The sequence below is a fragment of the Morone saxatilis genome, unplaced genomic scaffold, assembly GCF_004916995.1.
Source record: "Morone saxatilis isolate NCDOM2014 unplaced genomic scaffold, NCSU_SB_2.0 Contig21, whole genome shotgun sequence".
Taxonomy (NCBI): domain Eukaryota; kingdom Metazoa; phylum Chordata; class Actinopteri; family Moronidae; genus Morone; species Morone saxatilis.
In genome coordinates this window covers 13,083,904-13,104,550 of record NW_023339774.1, presented here as the reverse complement: position 1 = coordinate 13,104,550, position 20,647 = coordinate 13,083,904, and the positions used below count along the sequence as shown (strand labels likewise).

Genomic DNA, 20,647 nt, shown 5'->3' with positions numbered 1-20,647 from the left:
TCTAATAACAGAACCTGATCTTTCCTGTTTGTCTGACAGATCTTCGTTCCTCGCCTTCCTCGCGTCCTCTGACGACCTCCTTCTCTGATCCGGCCGTCATGGAGGTTTTATACATGAACTCCTCCGTGCTCTCTGTCTCTCACAGACCCCTCAACGACACCAGTGGCGTGAAGACGCTGTACGAGGATTGCAAAAACATGCCTGCAGTTCTCATTTGGTACCTGGGCCTGCAGTTCATTAACATGTTCCTGGGCATCCCAGCCAACTTCATGGTGCTGTGGCTCATCCATACCAACAAGGGTGATTCTTCCACCTCAGATATCTTCATCCTTCATTTGGCGGTTTTAGACATACTCTTCTGTCTCATCCCTCCCCTTGAGCTGGCCAACATAGTCTTCCTCAACAACAGCAGCACCTGGTACGTCCTGCGCTTCTTCTACGGCATAAAAGACTGCTCGCCTCTCCTCCTCTCATGCATCTGCTTAGACCGCTACATGGCCGTGGTCCACCCCATCACCTTCACCAAGTTCAAGGACCGTCAACACCGAGCGGTCCTGGCCTTTGTAGTCTGGCTGATCACTCTGGCCTACGCTGCTGCTAAATGCGTAGGCAACATTGTCAACTTTGAGAAGGTCTTCACAGGGATGATCCTCACAGCTTTCGCCTTCATGGTGTTCTGCAACATTGTGATCCTGTGGGTGCTGAGGCAGTCTGGGCCCGGCAGAGACGAGATGCATCCTGTGAAGAAGAGAGCCTTCAAGGTGGTCCTCATCATCCTGGCCATCATAGTGTTCAACTACTTCCCACCTGTCGCACTGTTCCCCTTCGAGGGCTACTTCTCTTCTAATGTGTTTAAATGCTATATTCACTATGTCGCATTTGGCCTGATGGACTTCAGCAGCAGCATTCAGCCGATGCTCTATCTGTCCAAAGAAAAGATGGCATGCAACCTCAACTGCTGCCAGAGCAGCGCGACCTAGATCCAATAGGGATACGTGTGTTCCAAAGGTTTTCATATGAATGTACTGTTGTTGTGAAATACAGGAGAATATATTATGTTCTTGCTTGATCTGATATTGAAATCGAATATTAAAAAGATTTATTGCGCACTGGTTCACAACCTAGGGTTAGGGTCCCCTAAGGATGACTCTGAAGATGAACTTTCTTGCCTATTCTGAGGCAGACCTGAATAAATTAATAACTTATTGTTTAGATTTATAGATTTTTCTTAAATCCCTGTACAGAAACAATTTCTTTTAAGGTGTCTGACATTTTGGGAAATTGGGTTATTTGCTTTCTGGCAGTTAGATAGAAAACTGATTTTATGATGCCTTTAGTGGCCAGATTTAGTGGCATCTAGCACTATAGTTGCAGATCACAACTTCCTTCCTTCATCCTCCGAACAAAGGAGAAACTCTGCAAAATGTGTGAAAAATGCAAGAGTACTATCTAGAGCCCGTGTTTGGTCTGTTTCTACTAGGACACTGTACAAACACGATGCTTCAACATGGCGGACTCAATGGAAGGCAACCTGCAGCGTCTGTAAATATAAAACGCTACAAAATATATAAGATATATTTCTGCAAATAAATCCTCCTAAATGTTACAAACTGGACCTTTAAATATAAACATACTGCAGGCAGGAAGTTAGCTTAGCTTAGCACAAAGACTGGAAGCAGCTAGTCTGGCTCTATTAAATGGAAACAAAATCTGTCTGCCAGCATCTGTCAAGCTCGCTGAGAGAAACAAGAGAGTGGTATTGGTATTGTCATCCAACTCAATGCCAGAAACCAAACGCCATGCAAATAGCTTGGGTTGTATACGTTTGTCATGGTATAAAGATACAAGAGATCAAATGATTAATCAATTAATCATAAAAATCATTAAAAAAATTATTATCAACATTGTTTAGGTCATTTTTAAGCATAAAATAAATGTATCAGGTTCCAGCCTTTAAAGTGTGAGGATACTTTTGTTTTTCAATCATAACAACATCAACATCATAACTTGAAGAAGACACCTTGGGCTCTCGGTATATGATCATGAAAATAATTACTTGGTATCTAAGAGATACCAAATTCAGAGTGACAACGACGTTTTAATTTGTTACGTGTAATTGTTCAATGTTTTGAGCACCATATAAATTCCATTCACCCCCATTGTATTAGGGAAATCTCAGTTATTTCTATACTGTTTTGTATTTGCTTTTCTGTTTGCACTAAATATTAAAAAAAAAGAATTTGCAGAATGTATTTGCACTTTGTATTTTAGTGAACATACAACATAAGGTTTTTCATTTTGAATAAAGTATACACATGAAGTGTGAATGAGACCTTTCAGTTAACTTTTCTCTTTAATTTAGACACAAATCACACAAAAGTAAGTCACAATACATTTCTACAAGCAAACACTTTACAAACATAGATTGCTGTGCAGGCATATCAACCATTTGCCACAACAAACAGTAGCCCTATCATCATTAACATGACATTTTACTCGTCTGAGTTTCCTGGTAGAACAGTGAACAACCTAAAACAAATCCTCTAGAAGCTCGACATTCTTTGAGATTAGCAAAATGAGTATTAGTTTGCTATTGAAAGCTGGTCAAGTGATACTGAGTATTTGCAGTAATATTATTTTCGGTAACATTATTACATAAATACATTCTTGTCAGTTCAATAGCTCAGACTGTTGACTGTATAGTTGACTGTATAGTTAAAGCTATATACAGCAATATATTAAGGAGCTTCACCTTAAATCAGCACACTTTTCTAAACCTCCAGCTACTACAAATTGTATAAATGTGTGTAGAAGCCTTTTAATTCTAAAACAATTATATTATTTTCTACTGACCCCCCATGGGGAACTTACAGTGTTTCTCTGACACACACAGCATTCAATATTTCTTCTTTTCCTTTAAAGCATTTCAAAAAACATACCACAAACATTGTGGTAACATACAGCAAGGTCAAAAGAACTGCGGTTCTTTTTTATTTTCTGACTGTAACTCTTTACACTGTCGTGAGAGAGACATCTTTAGGAGCAACATTAGGAGTTTATCAACCAAAATTAAATAGCCCACCATATGGTGTTGTTAAATATTTGGACCTACTAAAAATCACAGCAAAGATTAGACAACAGTGTATTGCACTGTACCACAAACATCACATACATAGTTTGACGAAATAATCTTAACTCGTGGTCCACCTGCTAGCCACAGCACGTAGGCCAAAAACAGTCCTGCGTTAAAACAGATGAAACCAATTAAAGGCTCATCTGACGCTAAAAACCCTGCTCTTTAACACTTTATAATACCCTCTGACATGTGTTTCAAAGTGCTGAGAAGGCTAGTAAGCGGACTTTGATTGAAGATTATTGTGTAAAATCACACAGCATTCATTCTCAGTTTTTATATTATTCCTCTCTAATAATTTGTTCCTTTTTAATTTCTCTCAGTGTCTGAAAGTGTCTCAGGAGCTGAAGGCTGGGCTGGGTTGGTTTCAGCCTCGCTGGTGCTTCCCTCGCTCTGAACCTTCTGCTCCTTGGCTGCGTGCATCTTCAGATGCTTTTTAAGGGAGGACTGGTCAGTGTAGGTCTTTCCACACTGGCTGCAGAGGAAGACCTTCTCTTTGGTGTGGACCAGTTCGTGTCTCTTCAGGTGCCCTGACCTGCTGAAGCTCTTGCTGCAGTACGAGCAGCTGTACTCCTTCTCCCCCGTGTGAGTCCTCTGGTGCAGTTTAAGGCTGCTGGCCACCGTAAACTTCTTGCCACACTCATTGCAGCTGTACGGTCTCTCTCCTGTGTGCATCCGCATGTGTATGGTGAGGTGGCCCGCCTGGCTGAAGGTCTTCTTACACAGTTCACAGCTGTAGGGCCTCTCTCCAGTGTGAATCCTGTAATGTGTTTTGAGGTCGCCCAAGCCGTTGAACCTTTTCCCACACTGCGCGCAGCAGTACGGCTTCTCACCAGTGTGGATCCTCTCGTGTATACGCAGGTTGCCCGCGTTGCTGAAAGTTTTGCCGCACTCCTGGCAGCTGTAAGGCCTCTCCCCGGTGTGAGTCCGCAAGTGGACTTTGAGTTGGTTGTGCTCGTTGAAGCGCTTGCCGCAGTGCGAGCAGGAATACGGCTTTTCACCAGTGTGGACGCGTTTGTGTATCCTGAGCTGACTGGGATGGGCGTACGTTTTACTGCAGATGTTGCAGCTGTAGGGTCTCTCTCCCGTATGGGTGCGCTTGTGAGATTTGAGGAGATCGGCCCGGCCAAAGCGCTTACCGCAGTAGCTGCAGCTGTGGGCCTTCTCGCCGCTGTGAGTCTTGATGTGGACGTTGAGCGAGGTCGCTCGACTAAATGTTTTGGGGCAGGAGGGACAACGCAAAAAGTTGTCGCGAACCTCCAAAAACTCTTCTGCGGGAACAGCAGGCGTATCGTTTTCCTCGTGCGTCACTACTTCAACCGGTCTGTTCGCTCCCTCGGGATCAATTTCTGATTCGGGGTAATACCTCAACGCCTGCTTCAACTCGTCACCATACTGCAACACGCCATTCTCCTCCTCCTCCTCCTCTGTCTTAATGAACTGTCCATCCTGCATATAACTGTCAGAAACAATGGTGACTTTAACTTCACTGTTGCTGCCTCTGGAGTCGTGTTCGAGGCCTGCAGATGGCGAAAGAGGTGCATATGCATCGTGACTGTCTAAACTGACCTCGGCGCCCTCGCTTTTTATTGGCCTCATTGTCAGATTGAGAAGGGATGAAGGCTGGGAGAGGTCAATAGCACCGCTTTCATCCAGGCCGGGCTCTGTTTTCACAGATATCGAGCTCTGGGAGGAAACACCTACCTCCGCTGTGTTCACACATGGTCTTTCTGCCATGTGATCAGTCTGCAGTAAAAAGGTGGCGGAGGATATGCTCCCCCTCATCTTGTCTTTCTGCTTCCTCCTGAAGCTCTTCTTGTCACTGCTGCATATGGACATCTTGAACGAGCCCTGGGTGGTGTTGATGGGACGATTGTTCCATTCTGCAGTCGAAAACTTTTCAGTGGCATCTTGTTCACGAATATCTGTAAAAATATGAAATTGTAAATATAATTGTAAAAGTTATTTATATGTTATTTAGAGTCATACACATCTACCTTGCTGCTGAAATGTTTGATTAGTTGACAGTAATACTGCAAAAAACTGGATGAGGGAGCAACAAAACAGCCTGAACAAACTCAACTGAGTGTCGGTAGTACACTACAATTTAAAGCTGCATAAGTCACATTTTTGGGCACTTCTTATTCTTATTATTCTCATTACACATCCAGCCGACACGGAGCAACATAAGCTTTCATTTGGAGCTGTGTTTCTGGTTACCTGAGAAATCCAAGCTCAATATTCACTCTCCATTTAGTAGCTAAATGCCCCACTATGTTCAGCAGCTTGTTGCTCACTTTGTCTGTCGGGTGTATGACAGGTAGAGGGTTTATTAGGGCTTTTATTTTCCAGAAATAGCTGCCTGTTAACAACTGGAAATGAGGTGGAACTGAGAGGAGTTGCGGGCCAGAAAAACAAAAAACAAAACAATGAACCGAAAGCAGGGTTGGGTGATAATGTGCGACAATTATTTGCCACTACAACCGCACCATTGTCATTTGGTGCATTTCATACAAGAGAGCTTCACAGATTATTTACGGCAATATGTAAAACATTAAAATTAAATAGTGTAAGTGAAGATCATGATATATGTTAATGGGTTACATATTTACACCCTCATGTACCCAGAGATATACCGTGTTGCCATTAGTGTGGGGAGGATGTTGTGATAGTAACATTACTGTCACTAGTACACTGTAATTACTGCTGCATTACACAGTGACACCTCATAAACCTTCTGCACAGCCCTGTTTTGAATGTACTGAATGTCTGCTTCTCACGCTGCCTTTGTTATTTTTTTGTTCAGGTGAATACACACTAAACACAGCACAGGCACAGTTCGCTGACAGTGCAGGCAATGCATGAACAAAAGGTCAGTAGCTGCATGAAGCTGCACGGTGACAAGCACAGACAGACATTACCAACCGAGTGTAGACAACCATACCTCTGGGACCAGACTCTGTGCTCCTGTGTGCAAACAGCAGCCGCTTCAGGCCCTCGTTTTCAGACTCGATCCTCTGTATCGTGCCCTGGTACTCGGACAGGGTCCGGTCCACTGAGTCCAGGATGTCGCTCACTGTCGCTTTAAAGATCTCGTTCAAAGACGACTCAAGGAAGATTTTCAGATCACTCGACTTGGCCATGTTAGAGCCGGGCGCGGCTGCAGGCTGCAGGAGACTCGCCGGGTGGTTTGTACACGGTTGAAAAGTAACCGGAGGAGAAAGTGGGTGTGTGGTGTGTGTGCGTGTGTGTGTGTGCGGCTCTGCTGCCGTGTGCGGAACAAACAAAAGCAGACACAGTCGCATGAAAGTGACGGCGAGGAGTGGTTGTGTTTCTGACAGCTCACGGGGGTCGGTAGCGCCCCCTGCCGGTGCGGAGTGGAGCCGCTGGATGAGCCGGGGCCCGAACAGACGTTACTGTGATAAACACAAATAACCACGGTGATAAATGGTGTTTAAATAACAACAAGAAAACAGTTGTAACTTACAGCACTTCCAGGGTCACTAGTACTGACACTACTACTCGTACCTGTACTAGTAACATCAGCTTTGTACAGCCACTAGCAGCTATAACTCACTACAGCTGCAAGGATGCTCTCATAAATGCTAACTAGGTAATGCTACGATTTTAATACCACCGGTCATCAGACTGCTAATCATGCTAATGGGATTTTGCTTACACTGTTTATGCTGCTTAGAGTGATAATAACAATGCTAATCATGTAAAAACAGTTGAATAGCAACGTTACATAATATTATTAACGTTAATTTAACTTTTAGGTTAGTTAACTAGTTAAATTAGTAGGCTTTTACCCAGCTAATCTGCTAATTGGTAGTTAACTGTGCTATAACCTAAGACAACGTTTTCTGACAACAAAGCTAATTATAATTTAAATGAAAATACAAAGTGGCGAAAAATAACAATGCTGCTCTTGCTAAATGCTACTGCAACTAATGTGTGTAAATAGTGATGCTGTAAAGAGTGCAAACAGTAATGCTGCTGAAACTATTATTTTTTAAAAGTGGTAAAGTTAAATAATAACACCCAATTTAAAAATAGAAGCAAGTCTATAAACAGATATATATGCAGCCGGTTTACTCCAGTTTTATAAAATGCTGTCATGTCTGTGTTAAACAGGCTTTTCTACCCATCCAGACACCAAGCCAGTAAACCAATAGCAAGAGACACAGCTAATTCCAGTGTGGGTAATGACTTATTGAATCTGGATACCAGCTGGTTTTACCACATCATTCCTGTGTTAGTTTGAGGAAGAGCTGAGCCACTCCCCTCACCTGACCTAGTATGTGTTTGCCTGCATGCCTTCGGGCCAGTGGGTGTGGGTTGAGGCCTCTCAGGTGTCTGTGCGCTCTTGAGTCATCTGCCAATCACAATGTGCGTTTTCTTCCTCTTTGTTGCCACTTAGCAGCTTTCCCCTTCCATCCGTCCTCTAAATTCTTCCCTTTTTTTTTTTCTCCCCCCAGCCATATCTGCAGGGAGACGAGAACAGGACGGAGGGATATGGAGGTCTCATCTTGAGCTGTCTGAAAACTGACAGGATGCACAAAGAAGAAGGAGGACCCAGTCCAGACTAGAATTTGTGACTTGCATGCATCTTTATGCAACACCACAGACTTAAAACTCAGCTCGGCGGATGTGAGGCTTGTTTGTTGTGCGCAGTAGGTTCAGACCTAATCAACTGAGGGTTATTTGTATGCTTGTGTGCATGTGTGTGGGTGAATATGCCTGTGAAGAGCCAGCTCTCTGACAGCGGTATAACCCCGGTATAACACAGTGGTGTGTCTTTCCCTCCCACAAGACTTGACTTAAACCCTCACAAGCCGCCTGATCATATGATGTTGCTTTAAAGAGCCTGGAGGTGGTAAGTCATGATTCACAGTTGAAATGATTCTTCTTAATGAGATTTTTATTTTTTTTTTTTAGCTCTTTGAGGTTGGTTTAAATTTTCTGTGCCATGTTAATGAATGAATGACACACTAGGCGTTGTTGTCCATTTATATGAATTCTAGTATTATACACACACATATTCATGAGTCGTTTTGCAACTTTCATTTTCCCCAGTATGGCTGTGTTCCTCTTTTTATTTTATCCTCTCTATTGTGTTTTCTTTTTTAATATTTGTACTTCTCCTTTGGTGTTGTGTTAACCATCCTCTCAAGCCTCCATGCACTGTAAGCAACACTACTTGTTAGACACACCAGCAGACTGGAGTTGCTCAACGTTTGGCTGAAAGTATCCTGCTCTATTGTTTTTCTCTCTATGATGAGGGTGAGAACGTGTTTCTTTCTGTCGTCTGAGACTTTCTCTTACAGTTTTTATTGTCAACAATGCTGCCAAAAATAACAAAACACACACATAAGATTAACTGTGTTATCATGTTGAACACACAATAGAGTAGAGAGATTTTAATCAGTACTGTCAGTTTATTAAACGGTCAGATTCTCACTGACAGTATGAACTTCAAGAGAGACAGTGCTGCTTTTAAAATATTTAGGTTTTGTTATCTTCGAATTTTTTTGGTTTTGAACACAGAGTGATTCATTTACAGAAAGTCCTCCTTAACTTGCGTACGTTACTGTAGCACTTGTTTAGCCCGACAGGAACTGAAATAAGCGACCACACAGGAAATGTGTTCAAGGCCTGTCCCGGATGTTGGTTGCAGGAGGTGAATAGAATAATGAAAATTGAAAAGAGAGAAATAAATAAAGGTGAGAGTAGGAAGTAGGAAAAAAGAATAAACTATAAGGTGTGAAATTATTGTCACACCTCATAGTTTATCGTAAAAACCACTAAGTTCTGTTGACAACATGAAGCTCAAATTTGGACTCTGACGGTTTTATCCTTTGCCCAGTGTCACAGTGCAGCGTGGTGATAAATGATAAATGCAGAAACGCAGTTAAAGACTGTTTAACTGCTCACCAGAAAGACCCCTGAACCCCACCCTCTGCTTCTCTCTTAATCCGCACTGTACACCTCTTTCTCTCTTGCTCTCTTGCTGAGTTGCTCGGCTGATTTCTGTGTGTGTCTGTGGTCAGGAAGTAGAAACATGCTTTTGTGACATTTCAGTAAAAGTCTAGTGCACTGCACATCTGCAGTGCCACACCGAGAAGTCAAAAAAATTCATAAATGAACAGCACAGGCTAAAAAACTGGTAAATATCTTCTTTAAACTGGATTATGTTGACACAAGCGGTGAGTGTGGAGTATTTTTGTGCTTTCAGGGGGTGTAAATGATTTTATTTCAGCTTTGCTTTTGCTTGCAGTGTCGTGTGAAATTTAATGTGCTGCCTGCGGTAGTTTTCGATGGATTCTTTTCTCACAGATGAATAGAAAACAATACAGAGGCTCTGTAAAGACATCACTTTTACACTACAACCAAATATAGCTTTGTTTTATGAATGGCTTTTTTGTGTATCAGCTAATCAGATGCTCTTCCTGGAGGTTCCCCAAAATGCTCTTTTAAATGTGGAATTCAAATACAGAACACTTTTGCATTTGTTGTCACACCATATCAGGCGTGTTCAGATGGGTGTGTGGTAAAATAGTTTTCAACATTGACAGGGTTTTTTCTCTTGTTGCAGATCTGTGAATGGCGCCGTTTGGAAGTTGTAACCTGCTTCAGGATTTTACATTTATCTGATCTTTCAAAATGATCATCCTTCAGACAGCAGAGAAGGACATTTTGTAACAAGCTCCATTACCTTTCACCAGAACCCACAAACACTCGACCAGGAACTAACTTAGATACATGCTAATGGAGGAGGAAGACGTGTGCTCCTCACTGCCAGATATTACAGATTCAGTCCCTCAGCAGCCTCAACAAGACTCATGGACCCCTATAGACCACCTGCACATCAATGGAGAACAGCAGACCATAGTGTGGGGCGAGACAGAGGTACAGATGAACCAGGCAGACGGGACAGATCAGCTCAGTCTCTCCCCGAAGGCAGGACGAGACACTTCTGAGGAGGCAGAACCGTGGGAGCAAATAATATGGCCGGTGCACCCCATGACCTGCACCAGTCCCCTGCTTTCCTTTGCCACAGTGCAGTGGGACATGCCTGATCCCACATCTCCACTCATGACTGACAGCAGCTTGGCCAATGAGCTAGACTCTAGCAGCGTGACGAGGGTAGGCAGCACTTCCCCATCACTTCACCATTCGCAAGACATTAATGCTGAGCTTTTCGCACCGGAGGCCAGAGAGCAAGAAGATGGGTTTGATTCACAACTTTTGAACCCAAATTTAGAGTGGACAGGAAGCGGCTCTGAGGTATGTATTGATGGAAGGAGATAAAAAGTGAGATGTATGTCATTATTTAGAATTTTGTCTATTTCTATTTTCTTTTTCCGTGTTCAGATACAGTTTCCTGTGTCACTAACTCTTCCTTCACTGAGCATTGACTTGACTTCCCTCACCACCACAGCCTTTATTTCTTTAGAGATACGTGTTTGGGTTACTGTAGCAGGTTGAGCAGAGGTGGGAGGAATAGAGTGGACTTAATGTTGGTCAGATGAGGCTCAGTATGCCTACGCATGAACCCACTGGCAATCACAAGCTTTCTCGCACAACTCATGTTCACGATCGATGGCCTGTGTTGCAATTTCCAGGCATGTGATGCTGCAGATGTGCAAGAGCCGACGGCACAGGAAAAGCAAGATTCAGCGCATGAGCTGATAGACGGTAATAACAGTACGTGTTACTCTGTCATCTTCATTAGGTGTTCCATAGGAAATGTTTTTTCCATTTGTTGCTTAGTTTTCAGTCTCTTGATTGTTGATTTCTGTGAATGCTTATGGCCTGCTCATTTTTTGTTTCTGGTTTAAATGCAAAACTGTGATGTTCACTGTCTTCTAAAAAAATCAGAAATCCCACTGACGACAGAATCAGAAGAAGAGGAGGGCCACTCAGCAACCTCAGATCCCGTTGAAACTGTGGACTTAATTGATACTCTTGAAGAGACTGACGACTCAGAAGATGAGGTCAGTTTTGAATATTTAAAACTTGAAGAGGAACAGGAGGAGCCCAGTGTTGTGCTGACTGGACAGGGCGACTCAGAGGAAGAGCAAACTTCAACGAATGTTGTTGAGACTGAAGAAGAGAACGAGGAGGGAGGTGCTGTAGAGGAAGAGGAACAGAGTGAGACAAACGTGTCCTGTACTGAAGAAAGTGAAGAAGCAAAAACTGTCAATTGTCCGAGTGATGTGTGAGTATCATGAACTTAAGAAAGGGGAACAGGAAGTGTTTATTAATTGTAAATTATTTCATTATGTGAACCATGTCACAGACACATTATGTAGCATTTTTAACATTTAACATTGCATATTTGATTCACACTTTGCAGGGAGGTTCCTGCCGAGCCACTACAGACCGACGGTACTGAACCAACTGTAAACCCAGATAAGCTAATTGACGTGCAGCAGTCAGAGCTTTTGGAGGAAAGACAACACTCAGGGAGTGAAGAGGACATAGAGCTACTAGAACGGTTACATGAAGATCCCACAGGACAAACTGAAGAGCCAGAAATGTACAAAGATGTAAATCAGAACGTGGACGATGAAGAGTCAGAGGCTGTGCACGACAACGAAGAAACATCGATACAGGTGGCAGAAAATGCAGAGAGGATAGACAACTCACAAGAGATACTTGAGCTGACTGAAAAACTGGAGGAGGTAAGTTGCTTAGAGCATCAAGATTGTGACCAAACTACTTCACGGGAGCTGTCACCACAGCCTGAACACTCCGAGTCTGAGCAGCTTGAAATGACTGAAGAGCCAGCACAAATCCAAGCAGAGGTGTCACATCGAGCAGAAGACGGACACTTTGAAGACCAGTTAGGACAGTCGCAACATCTGGAACAGTCACCGCAGATGGAACTGAGAGAAGAGTCGACCCAACCTGAAAATGCCGACCTGCCAGAGGAACCTACCCCGTCACAGCAGACAGTTTATGTTGAAGCTGAAGACCCCGGACTGGCAGAGCAGCAAGAACAGACGGAGCCCTCAAAGCAGAATGAGCCAACGGCCGACTTGTCTCAGCCGGCGCTCTGTGAGCAGCCCGCGCGACCAGAGAAGACGGATGAGTCCGAAATAACAGAGCAGCTGTCGGCTGAGACTGTGGTCACGCAGGAGACAGCAGAGGCCGAGTTCAATCAGGTGGACGAACAGGCTGAGACGTCACATCAGGCTGAAGAAGTCGAAGGTAATGAGGATGGATCTGTACAAACTGTTGTAGCCAATGGAGAGCAACCCAAGCCCCCCGAGACAGCAGTGCCTCTTATGAATGGAGGTGAGGTAGACAGAGAGATGGCCTGCCGCCTCGCTGAACGGCTGTACAAGTTGGATGGGATCCAGCGTATGGACGTGGTGAAGCACTTGGACAAAGAGTAAGCACGTGTTATATGTATATAATTTTTATAACTGAAGGCTGATGGGGTTTTGAGCAGTGCAGATAAATCCACACCCACTGGTTAGTGAAGCTGCAGGTTTTCAATGTGGCATCACTCTAACTAGTGATAGTGTCATAGAGGTTGTTTTTTTAAATTCTGTTTCTATAGACAGATTTTGCAGCCTGTGCGTGCCACTTTTTTGGGCTTTTTGCCTTTATTTGATAGAATGGCTGGTAGAGCAGGAAGGGGGCAGGAGAGGGAGAGACGCGGGGGCCGTGGGGACGAATGCAGCAAAGGGCCGCAGGTCTGGACTCAACCCGCCCGAGCCGCTGTGTATATGGGTCGCCAGCTCTACTGACTGAGCTAACCGGATGCCCATAAAACCTCTTTAACAGCAGAATAAAACGGCACCAAAGCTGCCAACACAGAGAAGTATAGACAATATGCTACAGGTAGAAACCAACATATTAAAGTAGAGCAGAGTTTTTACACAGAAGCCCAGTTTGTACACACAGCTATGTTGCTAGGCAACACTGTTTGTTGGTGTCCACCTCTGTGGTTGTACGCACCTGTCGTCTGTGAGCCTTGTGCACCGCACAGTCGTCAACAGTCTGCTTATGGATCAACTTCTTTGCTTAGCCATGCTCAGTTCACTTATAACCAGTCCAACTCTCTGTCCCACTGTGCGCCTCAAAGTTTTCTACCATTTTGAGCTGAAAGAGGCTCTGCAGGCACAACTGTCCGTGGCAGAAGTTCATAAGCAATGTAGCAAATCCAAATCCACCATGAGCATTTTAGCATTTTGCCTGACCCAGCATGCTCCTGTTGGGTCACTCAACATCTTGGGTGTGTTTGATTTGGGTCAGTGTTCGCTAGGGCCGGCCCGGGTGACACTGCACCGCTCTCAACCCCTGACAGCTGAGTGCAGTGTCACCTCTCCGGATATGGAGCTCTGCTCTCCTGCAGCTGCATCCACACCAGCAGCTTCTTGTCACAGCTCTACATGGCTCTTTAATGTGACCTTTACCCTATAATGGATGGGCCTTGAAGGGTAGTGACGTACATTAGTTGTTATAAAAAGACAGTATGAAGAGTTTCATAGGGAGAGCTGCTCAGCTGGTGAAAACGGTTGTGTAAATGTTTTCTGTGGCTTCAAAGGAGCTTTCGAACGTTTGGGATAATAATCTTGGTGATGTCATCAGGGGTATCTTGGCAACCAATTAATAACAAAGTCTGTGTGTCCGTAGAGGTTAAAAGACGTTGGCGTTTACCAGACATGGAGAGCTTCACAAAAGATGAAGTCGAGTTGCTTTATGGGAGAGTGTAGGATTCAGAGTTTGACCCATCCTAGGAACTAAAAATCAGGATATGTCAACTTCTGCTGACTGATTATTGTTTTCCTAATCTGTCTGTTAGACTGTATAGAAGTGCAATACCAAATTCCTGGAAGAACTCTTTAAGGAATAATTGGGAATTTTTCCATAATATAGAGATTTAGCTCAAATAGAATCTTTTCCTGGTCACATTACAGTACAGTGGGCTTTTTTGACACTTTCAGTCTGAGTGAAATGAAAAATGTGTTCCTCTATATGCTTGGCCATCATATTAAAGAAGTCACATGATTTTTTACATTATTTTTGAAGACCACATCTTCCTCCTTTGCCTCCAATTTCAAATACTGCATTGAAACACCAGTAATCATCCCCAAAATAGTCTCATTATTCCTATCAAGTTATTGTTATACTTTTGTTGCTGATTACACTGACTCTGAATGTACTGTGTCTCTGTTTAGTAATAACTTCAGTCATGCTGTCGGGGAGGAATACCTCAAGTTCTTTGACTTCACCGGCCAAACACTTGATCATGCCACCAGGTGAGAATTAAATAGGCGGAGCTTGGACTGCTTCCACTGATATCTCTCACAAAACACGCTAATAAACAAATCATGTAATTTTTTACATTTTCGTGTCGGTTTCTCTCTCTCAGATCTTTCCTGAAAGTGGTGATACTGATAGGAGAGACCCAGGAGAGAGAGCGTGTGCTGCAGCATTTCGCCTGCCGCTTTCATCAGTGCAACCCCGACTCCTACTCCTCTTCAGGTAAGCCTCGGTCACGTTTTTGTATTTTCTGCTCAATGATACGGCCGCGAGCACTCACCTGACAGATGCATGTGTTATTTTCCTTTTTTTTTGTATCCTCAGGGGCTGTGTTGGCTCTGACATGTGCTCTGATGCTTCTAAACACTGACTTGCACGGACAGGTGGGAAACGTTTTATGACTGTAGAATAAATAATGACATCTTAAATTTTGTTTCGACATGGCACCTTGTCACCAGATTATCATCAAATAAAACATTTTTGTGTGTATCAACAGAATGTAGGAAAATCCATGACCTCTTCTCAGTTTGTGGCCAACCTGGACAACATGAATGAAGGAGAAAACTTCAGCAAGGATCTCTTGAAGGTAATACTGTCACTGATTTGTTTGTTTTTCAGAAAGAAATGCTGTTGCTGAAAATTGTTGAACCTTTTCCTCTCCATCTCAATTTCAGAGTCTTTATAATTCCATAAAAAGTGAACCGCTGGAGTGGGCCGTGTAAGTGGATATAAACACCGTCATAAAACATTATCGTATTCTTCACATACGTAATCTCACACATAAGAATCTGTCTTTGCGTGTTTCAGTGATGACGAGGAGTTGAAGAGCTCCGTGTTGCTTGACGAAGATGCAGGAGATAATGCGCCGCTGCGTTCAAAAGCCAACCCCTTCCAGGACGTTCCTCATGACGAAAAAGCCTCCGTGGTCAAAGAAGGATTCCTCCAGAGGAAGCTCCACGCTGACATTGATGGCAAACGCAGTGAGCGAGACACAAACATAAACCGAAGAACTGAGTGTCACCTACATCTAGTTTATTTAGGTTTTTGAGAAGAGTGAGGATTTAAAGGCACAATCAGTGATTTATTTCATTTGAAATTGAAACAACACCATTAGATCCTGTGTCAGATAGGGTTTGGTGTGTGGTGTTGAGTATTTTATGTAGAGGAACGTAATATTGGGTGAACTGAGGATTTCTGGTGTTTGGGTTTGCTTTGGTGTCTGAAATGGAAGATTTGTGTGGCAACTGTGCTGTAAAAATAAGGGCAGCTGCCAATAGAAAATATCAAGGATGTATCATCTTAAAGGCAAGCACTGGCCTTTTATCACTCCAAGACAAAACTCTGACCTCCTACACTGAATCTGGGCACCATATTATCTTTTAAAGTGTTTTTTTTGTAACACATTAAACGGAGCTCACTCTCATAAGAACTAATGAATGGGTTAAAGTTAAGGAACAATGAGATTGTATAAGACTTCCACTGTATTCGAGATATTTCTTGGACATGTTGATAATGCAGCAGGCAGCTGAATGAATGAATGAATGTTTCTGTGTGGCAGCTCCTTGGGGGAAGAGAAGCTGGAAGACCTTCTACGGAGTGCTGAGGGGAATGGTCCTTTACTTACAGAAGGTAAGAGTACTCAGCGTCATTACTGGTGAATTTCCCTACAGTACATTACATTACATTACAGTACAGTAAATAAGAATTAATGTCTTTCATGATTGTAATACTTTTTCTGTACTTTTCCCTCTTGGTGTGTTTGTGTGTGTGTGTCACAGGATGATTATAGGAGGGATCAGCCGACTAATGAGGAGGTGGTGAGCGTGCACCACTCTCTGGCCGAGCAGGCAGCCGACTACACCAAGAAGCCCCACGTCTTCCGTTTGCAGACGGCTGACTGGAGGGTTTTCCTCTTCCAGGCCTCGTAAGTGACAGCACCGCTGGAGTGTGTTTATCTGTGTGTGTGTGTGCCAAAGAGTCCAGCAGTCAGTTTAAGCGCTCTGTTCGGTTTCCTCTCAGATCCAAAGTGGAGATGAATTCATGGATCAGCCGCATCAACCTGGTTTCAGCGCTTCACTCCTCGCCTCCGTTCCCCGCTGCCGTCGGTTCTCAGAGGAGGTTCTTCAGGCCGATCCTCCCCGCCTCGCAGTCCGCTCAGACTCTGGTACACACTCCTACTTCTCTCTGTCTGTGACATTCCTTTCATACATTTCCTTACAGTTACAAGTCATTTTGAATCAGTGTCTTTTTAAATGTTTCAGCTCAGTGTTACAATGCATGTTATTGAGTTCAAAATGGCACAGGTTCAATTCAATGTATGACAAACTACCACTTTATATGAACTTCTCCCACAATGCTTGTTGTTTGTGATACAAAACTCTCACTCAACCTGTGTTGTGACTTTGAATCTAGCTCATGTTTTAACTAGAAACAAAATACCCATTACTAGATCCAGCTTAAACTGCAAAGTCTTTACCATTACAAGCAATTAGCATAATACACACAGCAGCTGTTTCCATGAAAGGACCAGTGTGTAGGATTTAGTAGCATCTAGCGGTGAGATTGCAACCCCTGACTCAGTCAAGTGCGAAGGACAAACTGCAGCTGTGAAACCTGATTTAGAGCCAGTGATGTGGTTTGTCCCGGCTTTGGTCCGTTCATATCAGACCAAATAAGGCTGTAGCAGCAGTGACCTGAGTGTACTGAGTTGAGCATAGGTGCATTTAATTAATTTCCCTTTTATTTGAAGAAGAAAGAATATGTTATTAAACCTTCTGTCATTATATGTTTGGATGATCCCTTCCTACATAACTGATGAAATTAAGGAAGAAAAATAAAGGAAGTTTTAGCAACTAATTCACTGTAAACCTCCCTCATGCACCTCTGCAGCTGGAGTAAGTTCTCTCTGGGTTTTTTTCCGTTCTGTTTCTGCTTTTTTCCCCCGTGGGATTTGCATTAAGTGGATTTGCATGAAATCTGTTCCTTTGTCCTGTGCAGGAACGTCAGCTGCAGTCTCATGCGGGAATGCTCGAGTCCTTCAAGGCAGACCTGTCGTACCTGCAGCAAAACCTGCCAGAAGGCAAAAAAGCCAAAGCCAAGGAGCTGGAGGAGCATCGTGTCAGAGCAGAGTATTTGCAGCACGAGGTAATCAAAGTGTTGTGAGTGAAAGTGTGTGTGCATACGAGTGTAAAAAGACCCTTAAGTGACCCTGTGTCTCTTGATCAAACCCTGCAGATGTGCCGCTACGAGATCTACATTCAGGGCTTGGAGTCCTGGAAGAGCGTGAAGAAGACGAGCGACGGCGTGTTGAGCGTCGCAGACCTCAACTTGTTTGATAAAGCCATATGTGCTGACTCTGTGGGGGAGGAACAGGATGAGGAAGACGGGCTGAAAAAGTCCTACTCCAGCCCGTCTCTGGAGCTTGAGGTTCCTACTCCGACGGTGATCAAAGTCAGACGCAACATCTCAGAAAGACGGACTTATCGCAGGACCATCATTCCCCGATGGAATAAAGAGGCCTGAAAGGGGATAACCCGACCAGTTAACGCCTGCTGTGAGCTGACGGGACTTCAGTCTCTTAGGTTGTGAAGCCCTGAGCAGAGAAACTAACACCAAAGTCATATCTGAAATCTGCCTCAGCCAGTTATTGTTGTTTTTTTGCATTTTTTTATCTTTTTGCACTTTTTGAAAAATAAAAAAGAACCTCAGGATTCCCCTAACCCTCAATCTCTCCGAGAATCAAGGGGGGGCCTGACTCGAAATGTCTGGACCTAATTTATTTAGTTTTTTTTTTTGTGTTAACTTTGGTCTACAGTAGTACTCAAAATAGTGCACATTTGCTTTGATTTGTTGTTTTCCTTTAGGCAAAAAATGTGCCTTTAAAATATAAACCACTAGAGGGTGCTGTAGTACAGCACATCTCACAGTGAATGGAGGCGGACAGGATGTGATGTCAGTTCGTTTTAAACTTGTTTTTTTAAAGAATCCCAATTGCACTTTTATTGTTTTTAATATTGTGTGTACAATGTTTTCTTTGAGTATTCATGACCTTTGTGTCACCGTTACATGTTTTCTTTCTAAATGAAGGGTTCATTTCCAAAATGTTATGTATTGTTTCTCACTTTAGAGAAAAAAATAAAATCGTTATCGTTCAGTATGGGTAAGACTATTAATGGATGTTAACGCTTTTGGTTTGAGGTTGTTGTCTTTAGGAACAACAGATACTAGTAGTTTAAACATTTTGTGAGCTGTAATGTCAGATACAAATGTTTTCTCCTGCTCCAAGAAGGTGAGTTGTAACACAAAAGATGAAGCAAAGGTGGCTCTCCTGGTGGAGCGTGTCATCATCCTGCAAAGGCTAAAAATCCCCCCAAAAAATTCATCTTTAAAAGAAACATTTACATTGTGAAGAAGGATGCTGTGCAGAAGTTTAATCTTTTAACAAAGACAGAAAAAGAACATTTAAAGATTTTTTAGAAATTGCTCCTTTTGTGACATTTTCAACCTTTTAGCAATGTCTTTTTGTTTTTTCATCATCAGTTTTTGTCACATTTTTCATAAAAATCTGCTTAATTATTAACATCCCAATACAGTAAAAACATTTACATTTGTGTACAATTACAGAACTGACGGTCTAATCTCAAAATATATCTTTTTTTATATATATATAAATGTATACATTTCTCGGTGTTTACTACAGAACTGAGCTTAAAGAGGAAGAGGGCTTTGGGAACATTAGTTAAAGGCCCCACTGAGTGTTTAAGACTGATCAAACTGATAGATTAACTCAGAGTTAAATGATCTGAAGATCCAGTTGTCTGATTATTATTCATTCAAATAATGGGATTACTTAACAATCCCCTTTTTCAAATAGTGCACAACTACAAAAAAACAACAACAAAAAACAAGGTGGAGCAGACCTGTGGGTGGGTGTGTGTGTGTGTGTCAGTGTCTCAGTGGCACGGGGCCCATTTTGTTCTCTTTCAGCCTGACATGTTGAGCAGCAGTCAACCTGGGGCGTTCAACAATAAGAGCAGGATGTCTCACACACACACACACACACACACACACACACAGACACACAAACACACACATTCCTTACACAGGAATGTGATGTGACAATAGGAAACGCAATGAAGAGCACAGACAATACAGACAGGGACACACCGTCCTGTTTGGGTGTCGGTTTTGGATCAGCGCACTGGAGGTTTTTCGTTATTTGTGGATTTATTTAAGACTTTTCCCTCCTTTTCCCTCCATCAGGTGAAACTCAGGAGCCTCCGACAGATCATCTGTAATGCTTAATTAACGTGATAATGCTCAACTTGTCTTGTGAATGGAAGCAGTCTCCATTCATTTGCAGGAGTAACAACAACTCATTAAGATAAAGTCAGATTCTGCAGATGAGGATGACTGATGGGCCACATGAATGACAGGGGGCCCCCGGGGGCCATCACAGCACCTTTAGGAGGGCGGGGGCCCGGCACGCTGAAAGGCGACGCCATCTAGACTAACCTACATGCTCTCGGGGCTGTGACGAAATATTACAGCGAGGAGCAGCCATTAGCAGGCCTCTTGTTTTTCAGATCAAATTGAAATGTTTAATCTGTGCTAAAGGTGCTGCCTGTGCGCTGGCGTCACAGAGGAGCTCTCCACCAAAAGCTCTTCTCACATGGCCTGTGGACCATGACTTCAGCGGTGGCGGTGGCCTTGTTTTGGAGTGCCATCTCTCTCCTCCTCTCCAACAACAATAATGACCGGCTGGAGCAGCAGGGGCTGCATTAGCTGCTGGGTTCAGAGGGCATCCTTCCCAAGGAGTTGGCCTGTTTTTGTTCCATCTGCGCCACTCCATTCTCGAGCTTTGTGCGACTCAGTCAGGCCTGGGTGGGTAATTAAAAAGGCAAGAGCTCAAGTTGTGATCATTAGGGGCTTGTCCAGCACGGCCCCAAAAAAAGACCCCAATACGTAAGGTCACTTCTGCCCCTTTTTTCTCCTCGCTTTCCTCCTCCCCCCTCACACACACAATGTTGCTTTGAACATTGCTCAGCATCCACAATGGCTCTGAAATGCTCAGTAAATATAAGCCAAAAACACCTGCAAACACTGCCAGCAAACATAAAATGTACTGTAAACACTCACATTCATCTCTGGGATTTTTTTTCTGCCCTCAATGCTCCTCCTGACGCGCATTCTCCATCTGCTGCTGACGCCTCACACGCTCTACTTGTTACT

At 43.4% G+C, this 20,647-nt stretch overlaps 3 protein-coding genes across 5 annotated transcripts; 2 read left to right on the top strand and 1 right to left on the bottom strand.

The window, feature by feature from the left end:
* On the top strand, positions 1-1,526 carry LOC118332393 (proteinase-activated receptor 3). The gene has a single exon (XM_035667645.1). The coding sequence runs from the start codon at positions 99-101 to the stop codon at positions 978-980; it is 882 nt and encodes a 293-aa protein (XP_035523538.1). The 5' UTR covers positions 1-98; the 3' UTR covers positions 981-1,526.
* Positions 1,527-2,340: 814 nt separating this feature from the next.
* On the bottom strand, positions 2,341-6,412 carry LOC118332391 (zinc finger protein 436). Its single transcript, XM_035667641.1, has 2 exons — positions 6,078-6,412; positions 2,341-5,058 (listed from the first exon to the last, which is right to left on the bottom strand). The coding sequence occupies exons 1-2, from the start codon at positions 6,274-6,276 to the stop codon at positions 3,443-3,445; spliced, it is 1,815 nt and encodes a 604-aa protein (XP_035523534.1). The 5' UTR covers positions 6,277-6,412; the 3' UTR covers positions 2,341-3,442.
* Positions 6,413-6,534: 122 nt separating this feature from the next.
* Positions 6,535-18,563, top strand: LOC118332390 (PH and SEC7 domain-containing protein 3). Of its 3 annotated transcripts, none has more exons than XM_035667640.1 (17): positions 6,535-6,746; positions 7,615-8,012; positions 9,732-10,423; positions 10,762-10,834; positions 11,018-11,357; positions 11,496-12,536; positions 14,332-14,412; positions 14,526-14,638; positions 14,741-14,799; positions 14,913-15,002; positions 15,091-15,134; positions 15,224-15,396; positions 15,975-16,045; positions 16,195-16,340; positions 16,436-16,580; positions 17,414-17,560; positions 17,651-18,563. In XM_035667640.1, the coding sequence occupies exons 3-17, from the start codon at positions 9,899-9,901 to the stop codon at positions 17,936-17,938; spliced, it is 3,336 nt and encodes a 1,111-aa protein (XP_035523533.1). In that variant the 5' UTR covers positions 6,535-6,746; positions 7,615-8,012; positions 9,732-9,898; the 3' UTR covers positions 17,939-18,563. The 3 variants fall into 3 exon arrangements, with proteins under 3 accessions (XP_035523533.1, XP_035523531.1, XP_035523532.1); XM_035667638.1 differs by having other exon boundaries at positions 10,762-10,843; XM_035667639.1 differs by lacking the exons at positions 6,535-6,746; positions 7,615-8,012 and adding an exon at positions 9,203-9,342 and having other exon boundaries at positions 10,762-10,843.
* The last annotated feature ends 2,084 nt before the right edge of the window (positions 18,564-20,647 follow it).

Coding starts and splice junctions, on each gene's coding strand:
- LOC118332393 (XM_035667645.1), top strand. CDS start 99: ATGGAGGTTTTATACATGAACTCCTCCGTGCTCTCTGTCTCTCACAGA.
- LOC118332391 (XM_035667641.1), bottom strand. CDS start 6,276: ATGGCCAAGTCGAGTGATCTGAAAATCTTCCTTGAGTCGTCTTTGAAC. Junction 5,059..6,077: donor CACAGAGTCTGGTCCCAGAG/GTATGGTTGTCT, acceptor ATATTTTTACAG/ATATTCGTGAACAAGATGCC.
- LOC118332390 (XM_035667638.1), top strand. CDS start 9,899: ATGCTAATGGAGGAGGAAGACGTGTGCTCCTCACTGCCAGATATTACA. Junction 10,424..10,761: donor GGACAGGAAGCGGCTCTGAG/GTATGTATTGAT, acceptor TGCAATTTCCAG/GCATGTGATGCTGCAGATGT. Junction 15,135..15,223: donor GAACCGCTGGAGTGGGCCGT/GTAAGTGGATAT, acceptor TGCGTGTTTCAG/TGATGACGAGGAGTTGAAGA.